This window comes from Chenopodium quinoa, unplaced genomic scaffold (assembly GCF_001683475.1).
Source record: "Chenopodium quinoa cultivar QQ74 unplaced genomic scaffold, ASM168347v1, whole genome shotgun sequence".
Taxonomy (NCBI): Eukaryota; Viridiplantae; Streptophyta; class Magnoliopsida; order Caryophyllales; family Amaranthaceae; genus Chenopodium; species Chenopodium quinoa.
This window is the reverse complement of record NW_018744662.1, coordinates 826,229-838,634: the sequence shown is the minus strand read 5'-3', so window position 1 is coordinate 838,634 and position 12,406 is coordinate 826,229. Positions and strand designations below refer to the sequence as shown.

The 12,406-nt window shown below is 31.2% G+C and overlaps 1 protein-coding gene across 1 annotated transcript; it reads right to left on the bottom strand.

Moving 5' to 3' along the window:
* Nucleotides 1-691: 691 nt before the first annotated feature.
* On the bottom strand, nucleotides 692-3,642 carry LOC110701841 (putative B3 domain-containing protein Os03g0621600). The gene is made up of 4 exons (XM_021879458.1): nucleotides 3,455-3,642; nucleotides 1,751-2,228; nucleotides 1,312-1,427; nucleotides 692-1,197 (listed from the first exon to the last, which is right to left on the bottom strand). Exons 2-4 carry the CDS (start codon nucleotides 2,130-2,132, stop codon nucleotides 952-954), a joined length of 744 nt encoding a protein of 247 aa, XP_021735150.1. The 5' UTR covers nucleotides 2,133-2,228; nucleotides 3,455-3,642; the 3' UTR covers nucleotides 692-951.
* Nucleotides 3,643-12,406: the final 8,764 nt, after the last annotated feature.

Here is a 12,406-nt window from a genome sequence, read left to right as displayed (position 1 = left end):
AACACCATTAATAATAGTATTAATAATAATGTTGAAATCTGCTCTGCTCGCCTCGGCTCTGCTCTACTCAAAAGAAATCTGCTCTGCTCTGCTCGGCTAAAATTTAATATGCTCTGCTCTGCTGACCCCTGCTCTGCTCTGCCCAGAAGCTCAAAAGAACAGGGCCTTATTAATTTATTGTTTTTATTGCAACTGAAGTTGGGTTTAAATAAATCAATTAAAGATTTGAATTTCATCACGGGAGTAATTAAATGGATGATTGGAAAGTTAGAGTAATATGCTTGAATTCCTTAATTTATATGATTCCACGAAAGGAAGCTTGATTATTGTATTTAAAGAAGTATATTACTAAAATTTAATCGCTTTAATATCATTATTGTTTTGGTCAATCCTTCCTTGCCTATCTACATAGTAGTGGTCTTGTTAGGTTATTTTTGTTAGGTAGGCGACACACCTATCAGCTAGAGACGGGCTAGAATAATGGAAGTCAATAAGCAATGTCATACCTTAATCATATAATGCTAAAAGACGTATGAAAACTCATACGTGTGAATGTAAGTTACTCGTATCTATTAAGCTTAGTTGTAGTTTTTTTATAAAAAAAAAAATGAGAGGTGTTATTTTTGGAGCCCTTTCACTTTATACAATATATAGAATAAAGCTTGATAAGTATCACTTTCAAAGTTTCAAGTGATCATATATACTTGTATATAACATACAAAAACTAACAATGTACAAAAGTACGTTTGACAAATAGCATCAGGAACATAGTTGGGAACTTTGAATATACTGAGACTCATGATTTATATAGTCTTCAGACTCTTCAACTTCTTTACATTAGTCTGAATATGCCCTTTGTTTTGGTCTTCAGAACTTTACCAAACTACAATATACACAAAAACTCTACATGACTACATTGTCAAAAATTAACCTGCCTTACTACTTAGCTAGCTAGCCACGATGTATAGAAACTTTGTAAAAATTGGGCTTACGACTGACCAGCTCAAACATACATGCATCTCCAACCTTCAAATGATTATCCCACACGAAATGCTTCCATCCGCTCAGAAGTTGTGCATGTTTCTTCCCTAAATAATATCCGACGGCATGGTTTTTACCAGTTGGCCCTTTCAAGATGATCTTCTCAGATTTATCACTCGGGAAGTAAGTTGAAGCATGGCTGTTGAATGGAACACTCTACACATCATGTAGACTAGACTTAAAATCATGAGATATTATAATAATTTTACAAAAGTGTACACAAAAAGGAAAAAAAAAAAAAAAAAAAAAAAAACAGATTAATAATCTTACCAGGGTGTATTTGTTACGAACATGTGAAGGACACATAATGGATTTGAAGTGAGGATATTGTGATTTTAAGCCATCAAGCTTTTTCTTGAGATTTTTCTTCCTCATTTCATCATTCCCTTCACATAATCACACGCAAATTAAAGAATAATTTAAATATACATCAACTGCTGAATTGATTTTGTTGCATTGACATAATTTATCGTATTTGAGGATTTAACAAGGGTTTAATTACTTTGGAAACCATTTATTAGTTCCTTGACAGGAACGTGACAGTACCAATCAGTAGTACATGTAACTATTATTTTCCGACAAAACTTCTACTTTTCCTATGTAGTGCAGATAGTTAAAACACTTGGTATTAGATAAAAGATACTGCTTGTAATAGTATAGTGTATACTGAGTGTGACAAAGAGATGAGAAAATTTTGCATACTATATACCTTTACTATTGAAGCTTACACCTTCTACATCATCTGAATCTGATGTATCAAGATTTATAACTGAGTCGATTGTGTTGAGTTTTGGAGAGGATTCATCAAACGTTTCCAAGGAGACATCATCGGCCTCCTCAGTGTGATGGCTGTGATCTTCTCTAACACCATTCTTAAGCTCCCTACTGTCAGCACTTCTCTTTGATACATGAGAGTTTCGAACAGGATAGTCTATCTCCGTACCACTCTTGTCAAGTATAACGACATAAAAATGTGATTGCAGACCCCCATCTAGCCTAAATACCAAGAGATGCCCATATTCTAAGTTATAGAACTCCACAAAATCTTGCCAACCTTTACCTAAGGACATATCAGTGTTTTCTTTCTTCATTTCCACTTTCCATGGTTTTTCAGAATTTGGCACATTAAGGTACACGTCATCAGATAATTGTTCTCCATATTTCTTCACAAACACCACCGGAATCCTCTGTCATACGGGTGAAACAATGACCATGTTCAATTATTGTTAAGATTAAAAACCGTCTCCTAATCTGGCTAATCATGCAAGGCAAGTGTAGTCTAACAGGCTAACAGCATTACAGCAATACAACATGCATACACACAAGAAGATGAGATTACATAATTTACACCAAAAAGTCTATATAGAATACAGGGGAAAATTACAGATTGTACTGATTCACTAACATCAGCATAATACGAAGTAACAAAAAAGAACAATGCACTCTAGCACCAACATTTCATCAGTCTCCTACAGTCCTACTCGTAATACTAGCATTTGTTTTTAATTCAATGATTCAATCAGTCCACCTCATTTCTCATACATGGATTATAGTACTTAAAGACACCCCCGATTCTATCAATACTAAGACCAACTCTCCACCGAGGGTACATTTAGGAAGACACCCGATCCTAACATTTTAGATCAAATCTTACTAGAAGTACTTCTCATACGTCTACCTAGGTACACCCACTTCCATTAATTTCAAAATGAGTAAAAAGGAGGAATTGTTTTTGACACACTCATTGTAAGAGCACAATTTTCTATGCTCTCCTCACACAGGCATATACCAAAATCATTTCGCGTAAAAAGGGTTATCCCTTATCCTAGTCAATTTTTGGTAACAGAAAAGCGGCTCTCAAATTAAGCATATTTCCTTGTCCTCCTATTTTTAGGACACGCTCCATGAAGCATGGAAACTTCTAGGACTACATGAAGTCTCAAAATTCAACATCCCAATCGTTTCAAAGGCTGATTTTTTAGGGTTAGTCGTTTTCGAATTTCGTGCTACATTATTTGGAATTACGGATCACTTTAACCCAAGAATCATACATGGATCACTCAACTCCCCAAAATATTTAACAACCTCTAAAAAATCGACAATCATCAAAGTAAAACCCCAATTGAATTTATGGCAAAATGTAGTAACCCACATGAAGTAAATCAATTTCAGTAGATTATAATTCAACCAAAAGCCAAGAAAATCATATAATATACACTTAATAGTCAATATAACAGCAATTTTTGCTTTAATCTTGATAACACAGCACTAATGTTATTTACCCAAAACAAAAAAACACACTTTATACATTCAAGATCATAATATTAGTAAATTTAAACATAAAAATGGTATATAAAAATACTAACAAAATTAAAAGTAATAAAAAAAAAAATGGATAAAAATAAGTACTTACGATTTTTGAGCAAGGGGAGAAACAATGATTTTGAAGAAATAGGGATTTCTTTTCTGTGAATCAAACCCTGTTTTTGTAGCGTTACTTTCTTCAAGCGCTTGCCTTTTCTTAATCATAATTAGACGACTACTTCTCATGATTTTCAACTAATTATTATTTTTGTCCGTAAATTAAAAGAATTATATGGACTAATTATATACTAGTACTGGAGTTATGGAGTAGTGTGTATTTGAAAGGTCGGCTGAATGGCAAAATTTTTAGTATTCCTTTATCTGTTATTCTGTATTATACTGTCTTAATATTATTAATACTTAGCTGTAAAATGAATCAATATTCAATATTACTACTCCGTAATGTGTATTATACTGTCTTAATAACAAAATGGGTCATTGCTAATACAATCTTTGGCCCATTTATTTTTAATAATACAATCTTTTGATAATTTTCGAATAATACAATCTTTAGGGGTATTAATTTTAAACTAAGTTAAAATCGGATATTCAGTGGGGTTTTGGTGATAGAAGAGGAGGGAATATCCCCTTTCACCACCAAAAACTTATCCCTTCCCCTTTCATAATCTCGAAATCCACCGCTATCTAATTTTGTCCTATTGAAAATTAACACTCCTTAAAGTTTGTATTATTAAAAAATAATCAAAACATTGTCTTATTATAAAAGAATGAGTCATAGGTTGTATTGATATTAAGAACATTATTTCATAATTATTGTGCAGTACGTAGGTGTGTTTTGATTTTTTTTTTTTTTTTTTTAAAAAACTAAACAATAAAGAAGACAAATTTTAGGTCACTATCAAAATTCAAAAATAAGGAAGATAAATTTTAGGACACTATCAAATAAATAAGACAACTAGATCAGATCATCGTTTTATGTGTAGTTTTTTATCGCTAAATATCTTTAATTTTGTAATTAAAAAAATTGTGAAACCTACACATTAATAAATACACATTATTAAGAATTTAACAAGATCTCATTTGATACATTTTTTCCTTATAGATTATCGTATATTTAAGGTCAAATTTTAGTCAAATTAGACAATCAAATCTGATCATATCATATCAGACCAGACCAAATCAGATCATACTAGATCAAATAAGCAAAACTAAGGTGAACCAAATAGGGATGTCAATGGGGCGGGGCGGGGCGGGGCGGATGTTGGCATTCCCATCCCCATCCCCACCTAATATTTCCATCCCCATCCCCGCGGCGGGTCCAATTTTCATCCCCATCCCCGCCCCACCGGGTACAACTCCAAAACCATCCCCGCCTTACCCCCCACTTGGATATCCATCCCCACCTAATCCCCACCAAAGACCCGCCTAATCCCCACCCAAGATCCACCTAATATCCGTATTTCAAATACACAATCTTACATAATTAATACGAATTATAAAATAAAACATTCTATACACATTTTTGTGTTATAATATAAGTGTCGTACAAAGTATTATAATTAATATTGTATTTCATGTAATTATTTTATAAATAGAATAAAAGTATGTAACTTTGCTTTAAAAGATATATAAATGTGAGTATGAGGTGGTGATGGGGCGGGTGCGAAGTGGGGCGGGGCGGGGATGGGGCGGGTACAACTTAAAATCTACCCCCGCCCCATCACCCATGGCGGTTATGGTTTTTATCCCCACCACCCGCCAAACCGAGACCCATCCCCGCCCCATTAGGACGGGGATGGGAGGAGACCCGCCCCACTGACATCCCTAACCAAACAAGCCCTTATAAGACTTACTTATAACATAACCTCTTAACCATTTCTTAATGTTACAAAAAAAAAAAATAAAAAAAAAAATGGAACGATTCTGGGTATATTTGTACGCCCATAGAAACAATCAGAATGTTGTAAATAGATTCTTCAACATATAATAGTGTATAATTGTTGTTGATTGAGTGACTTGGTAGTTCAAAATTTTCTCCATTATATTAGAGTATTAGACAACATCATCAATTTTTAATATATTAAATATCAACAATACTCCTAGCTAGCTCATCATTATTAGTTGCATGCACTCGTGCAGTATATTGGAAAATTGAATTTCATAAGAAGATGTGATGCAATCCTACTTCATTATTGTTCAAATAAAATGTCTTGGGCAGAATTGAGTGTTACTCAACTAGGCAACTTTAATTTCATGCAACCATCAATTAACCAATACCTTGAGAAAAAACAAGAATTGATGAGGGTAACATTGCAAGTCTGATTCAGCTCCGCAATCAGGATCTTGCGTTCGGAGACTACTACATCTACCCGTTTGGTTATATCTATTTACGCACATTAAAAAATGAAAATGAAGTTAGTTGTTACCTTCCTTAAATGTTATGTGCAACTTTGGGGTATTATTTGTGATATATAAAATATTCTAAAGTTGTATATAACATTTAACGAAAGTAATATCTAAAATGAGTTGGCCAGATTCGATCTACTAACTTTGAATGACAAAAGGCGGATAGCATTATAGTAATCGATAGGGAGACTCAAAAGATACATCATCTCTTACCAATTGGCTTCATATAAGAATAACCAAACTTTTAAATGCTCAAATAATTTCAAATTCTAATAGAAATCTACTAAGAAATCAAATTAAAGAGGAGAAATAGTTAATTAATTAATCCATAATACAATACGAGTACATAACAAGTCAATACAAGTAATGACCCAGCAATATTCAAAGGAAAATACTTTAGTGGTTCGGATGACGAAAGATGGTAGCCTTATAGGTATTGCTCTTAAGATCGACGAGCTCGAAAACACAAGCATCTCCTACGTGTAGCTTATTGTCCCTTACAAAAGTTCGCCATACAGATCCACCAATACTCGCCGATGTACTGAACTTGTAATAATACGACCTTAAATTATAGCTCTTTTCATCATCATGTCCTTTTAAAATCAAATCCCGTCTATGTTTATTTTTAAAAAACACTTTGGCATAGGCAAATGGAACACCCTACACACAAATAAGGATATATATATGATGAATCATCAACTAATCTTATTAATTCATATACTAAGGGGTTGTTTGGTTGACAAATAAAAACATGGGAAGTTGGAAATCCTAGAAATTGAAATTCTTTGAAGTTGTTTGGTTGACAAATTCATGGGAAGTAGAAATTCCCATGAATTTCCACTTCGCACAAAATGGGGGAAGTTAATTACCTAGGGGGACCTAGGTAAGTGGAACTTCCCACTTCCCTTAGTTAACCAAACACTTTTTAGAATTTCCTAGGAAGTTCAATTTCATGGGAAATCAATTTTCCAAGGAATTTGCAATTCCTACATTCAACCAAACGAGCCCTAATTATTATAATTAGGTAAAAAATAAAAAAAATTAACCTGCTACTTGCTTCTCTTACCAATATTGGACTTTTACTTGTAACAAGTTTCATTTTCTGATATTCCATGACAACTTTGAAATGAGGATTTTCTGATTTGAAAGCTTCAAGACTTTCTATAATACTTTTGTTTTCATCAAAATCCACAACACCCTTTGCATCTACATCAAAAAAAAAAAAAAAAAAAAAAAAAAAAAACTTAGACACGATACGAAAATGTTAAGGCCCTTAAGGGTGGTCTTACCATATGTCACATGCAAGACTCGCAACTAATAAAAAACGGAGGAAATAAAACACATTACCGGTTGAAATGACACCATGATCATTATTGTCATCTTGATCCACCCCTTCTTTTTGTGATGAAATTTTTATCAATTGTTGACCCTTAGTATGATTATCGAACTCTTGATCATACTCTATTTCGAAACAAGTCGTGTCGAAAATAGTGACATGGTATTCATACTTAATATCATCAAATCTAAATAGAAGGAAGTAACCATATTTAAGTGAATATTTCTTCACAAAACATTCCCAACCTTTGCTAAGCCACACTTTGCCACCTTCTTTAAACAACTCTACTCTCCAAATTTTACCATCATTTACTCTTAGTGTAACGTAGTCATTTGCTAATTGCTCTTCATAATACGTCTTCACGTATTTTTCGGGTATTTTCTGCTTCCCATAAAATGAAGTAGCAAGAAATATGTCAGTTATAAGATAATTAATCATTAAAAACTAGCAACAATATAATTTTGTATGAAACCTAAGCTAAATTATTACATTAAATAAAAATAAAAAGAGAAATTATAATGAACTTACAAGTTTGTGAGTTTGAGTTGAAGGAGCTACAAAAATTTTGTAAAAACAAGGTTCAATTGCATGCAAATTGTCAGGGATTATTTCTGGAAATGTTGTTGATGCAATCTTTTTACCCTTGTTTTTGTTGCCGTTTTTAAGGACCTCCATTTGGTAGATTATGAAGTAGTGTACACTAGTTATTATAGTTATAGCCAAGGCAATTATAAGATATGAACTTAAGAAAGAGAGTTGTTTGTGGATGATTATGAAGTAGTGTACAGTACAACCAAGGCAATTACTACATTTGTTTTTTCAGTTGATACCGTTTGACTTTTACACTATTCACACACTACACTTTGACTCACTTTTGCGAATTATATACACGATAAAATATGATCATGTGAGATCTTGTTTGAATCATCTTGATATATATTTTAATAATATCCGGGTTTTTTTTTTTTTTTTTTTAATTTTAGAATATTGATAATTAGATATATACTAAATGTTAAAAACATGTGTTTACAAGCGTGATAATAGAATGCTCTCAATTAAAAAACTAAGGTAGTATAAGATTAGAAAGTATGTCATCGTTCGTCATAAATGCTAAACTTAGTACAATTTATGTCAGTCCGTCATGTCCCTAACCCTTCGTACCACTTAGCCACAGCAAATACAATTTTACGAGATTTGATATCCTCATGTTTTAAAATACTCTCTTCATATTTAAATAATCGAAACATTTTAACTTTTTACACTATTTATATAATTCAATTTGACTAATGTTTGTGATTTTTAAACATAAAAATAAATATAGTTTGTGAGTACTTGTTGGAATTGTCTCAATTAATAAATTGTTTATTAATATATAATTGTTATAATTTTTACTAATTGATAATTAAAGATATTTTCAGTCAAAATTTTACATTGACATACGTATTTGAGAAAAATGTGTCACTTATTAAATACGGATGAAGTAAAATAGAAAGTTTTGCAAGTATACAGATAAATGGGACACGTGTTACAAGTATTTCGGGAATTGAGGGAAAATGGAAGAAGCCCCACTTTATTACCTTGACTCCTTGAGTTTGTTTATCAAGTGGCAAAATCGCAAATAAATTAACAAAAATTAAACTTAATGTATAATTTAATTTATTTAATGTATAGTTTTCAAATAATTATGAATGTTAAGGCATGTTCTCATACGTTGAAATTCACTTCAGCTCCTAATTTCCTTCTCTTATAAAATATTCATTTCAGTTAGTTCAATTCAGTTCAGTTCAGTTCAACTCAGTTCAGTTTAACTGAGTTCAGTCAATGAGAACAAGCCCTTATTTGAAAGTTAGCTTTATATAACAAAAGAGGTGTCATTGGATTCATTTAATGAATTTAATTCAAATAACTATGAAAGTTACATAACAATAATTTATAAATAAAAAGACCCGCTACGTATCAATCAATAACTTAATAGTAAAACAGATACCGTAAGTGACACGTGTCACATCCTGGTGCCTTTTTTTCACTCCAAACCCCTTTTCCTTTTTAACCTTTTTCTTTTGTTAATATTTAATTCTATAATAATATTATTCCAAATCTTATATATTTTCTTTATGACAAATATATATTTCTTTTTATTTGGTGTTCATTATTATTCTATATATGTTTACCTAAATAATTATTTTATTTCTTAAAAAAATTATTATTTCAACTCCTTTTTAAATATCTTTTAAATGGAGTAGATTTTACCAAAAAAAGTTATAATAAGTGTCTGTTTACATTTACTTAATTTCAGTTCAGGTCAATGCAGCTCCAATCAGTTCAGTTTAATTCAATTCAGCTCTAATAAGTTCAGTTCAGTTCAGCTCCTAATTTCTCTCTCTCATAAAATATTCAGTTCAACTCAGTTCAGCTCAGCTCGGCTCAGTTCAGTTCAGTTTAGCTCCAATGGGTTCAGTTCAGTAAATGTGAACATACCCTAAATTGATTCATATATATAACAGATTTAATGAAGTTACTTTAAAACATCACTTAATTTTTTTTTTCAAATACCTTTAGCTAATATTTTATTTCAATTGCAATTCAATATAACTATATATTCAAGTTAATTACAAATTTTTTAATGAAATTTTACTACTATACCTATATACTATCATAAATTGATTTATATATTATAGTATAGCTATAGAATAAATGTTGTGTTTGACAAATGATTTTTTAGATATAAAGGTGGTATATTATTTGTAATTTTGTGGATGTTTGCACTTTTGCTAATAATTTTAGTGGGGATTTTAGTTTGTTGTTGGATTGTTTTTTTTTTTTTTTTTTTTTTTTTTTTATGTTTATTAAAATTACATTTATAAATAAGTATTCACTAATATGGCCACTACACTTAATCAAGTCCCGCCTGAAAAATTCTGGAGTTCTGCAGACTAAAAAATCCATTTTTGAGATAATTTGTTGCTTTGCCTATTAATATATATTATGACATTATAATTTCTATGTATTTGATTTGTATGTTTTATCAAATTTTATTTGTTGGATATAATTAATTTTCTTAAAAAAAAATTAGACTTAGGGCCTGTTCTCTTATGTTGAAATTCAGTTCAGTTCAGTTCAGTTCAGTTCAGTTCAGTTCAGTTCAGCTCAGTTCAGTTCAGTTCAGTTCAGCTCCTAATTTCCTTCAGTTCAGTTCAGTTCAGTTCAGCTCAGTTCAGTTCAATTCAGTTTAGTTCAATTCAATTCAGCTCAATTCAGTTCAGTTCAGCCGAGTTCATTCAATGAGAACAGGCCCTTACCGTGCATGGCACGAGCCTTAAGCTAGTTTGATCTGGTATGGTCTCATTTAATCTAATAACAAAAATTTACTTAAAATTTTATTGGTGATAAATTACTCCATCTAATTGATCCACTTTTCTCACCTAAGATCTTTAAGTCAATAGTGGATCAGAGTCGTAATCTTTGTTGTCAAATATTAGTTTCTTACATGTACTCTTTTGCCTTTTGCTTGTCTAACAAGCGAATAGATTGAATGGGTGCAGTCTAATTAAGTACTACAGTAAAGGTTTGATAAGCTTCTGTAAAGTTTAAAGTAAGTGCTAACAATAATACCTCCAACATGAAACTTCACCAAATTAAACCAATCACGAGAATAGTGGCACAATTGCAAGTCTGGTTACATAAACAAGTTAGACAATTAGGATTTATAAGAGATTGTTAGTTAGTTAATATAATAATGTGGGCCACTTGGCTGTAATAAGCTCATTGGAATATTATCAATGGTAATCATATTGTTATAACTTATCTTCCTTTGTTTTTTTAGTTGACACCTTTCTATTAGCACGCTTGCCAACACATGTTTTTAACGCTTAATAACTTCAATTATCAACATTATAAAATTATAAAAAGTGGATGTTAATAAAATCTATATATATCATATAACTAATATATAAAGCTAAACTTTTAGCCAGGTTACGAGGCATCGACACTTGACGTTCTAATTTTTCGGCAAGTGTCGCACCACGTTGGATAGATTTAAATAGACCTCATAAGATAAAAGAATTAGTTTAGAATTCTATTTGGATAGAATTTTAGGATAAAATTAGTTTCATTTTCGATAAAATCCCAATATTTCAAATGTACAAATTCAATAATAATTTTATTAAAAAAATTATCAAATAAATTATTTTTTATATCATAATATTTTTTAAACGAAGGAAGTAGTTCAAAGCGTAAAACATACGTTTATAATATATACTAATCGGTTAAAATAATATACTTCACAATCTAGCAAATCGTATAAAGATTAAATATACTAATCAGTAAGAATAGACCCATAAGTGAAAATTCATACTTATATGAGAACAGATTTTAAATTTAGAACATGTGTCTCAAATCAAAATTTAGAACATATGAGTAATAATTTAATTAGAACATCTATGTGAGTAATAATTTAGAAAATCGTATTTAAGAATTAGAGCATGTGAGTAAAATTTTAGAACATCATACTTAACTTTCTGTAGCATAGCGTTTAGAACAAAATGCCTAGAAATTTAGAACCTAGATTCAATGTTTCTTAACATATGTAATAGTTCTTAGAAGAATAAACTTAACTTTTCAAAATATAGTTTTAATTGGAACATGATACTCAAATTTTAAGACCTTGAACTCAAAAACAAATCTGAATATATATGCAATATTTTTTAGAACATATGTAACAGTTTTTAGAACATACTTAAATTTTTTAGAACATAATTCGTTAATATTAAACACGAATTGAAATTCGATTTTTACAACGAATTGATTCGAAATAAGTTTATTCTTGATTTCCAAGGTAACAAAAACATATGAATTGTTATTTAGTTTCTTATATTCAATTAAAATTCCTGGAAATTTCAAACTCTATAATTTGCCCAATTTGATTGATTTGGATGAAAAAAAACTTTTGATTTTACATATTCACTAGTAGAAAAATTGAAAATGCCACCGCTAAAAGGCCACCGGTTTTTGTAAACCGGTGGTTTAAAAAATGGGCGGGCATTAGGCAAATATTATTGCCACCGGTTCAAACCGAACCAGTGGCAAAAATGTTTAAGGCCACCGGTTTTGAACCGGTGGCAATATTTGAATAAAAAAAAAACGCGGCTCTTCTTCTCTTTCCCCATTCTCTATTAACACTTCTCATTATTTTCGACCAAAACGCCACGAGCAGTAACGAATCTTTCCTTCAAACCCTATCACCACACACTCCACCAGTGACCCACAGCCACCGCACCACCATCCACCACCTCCGCACTC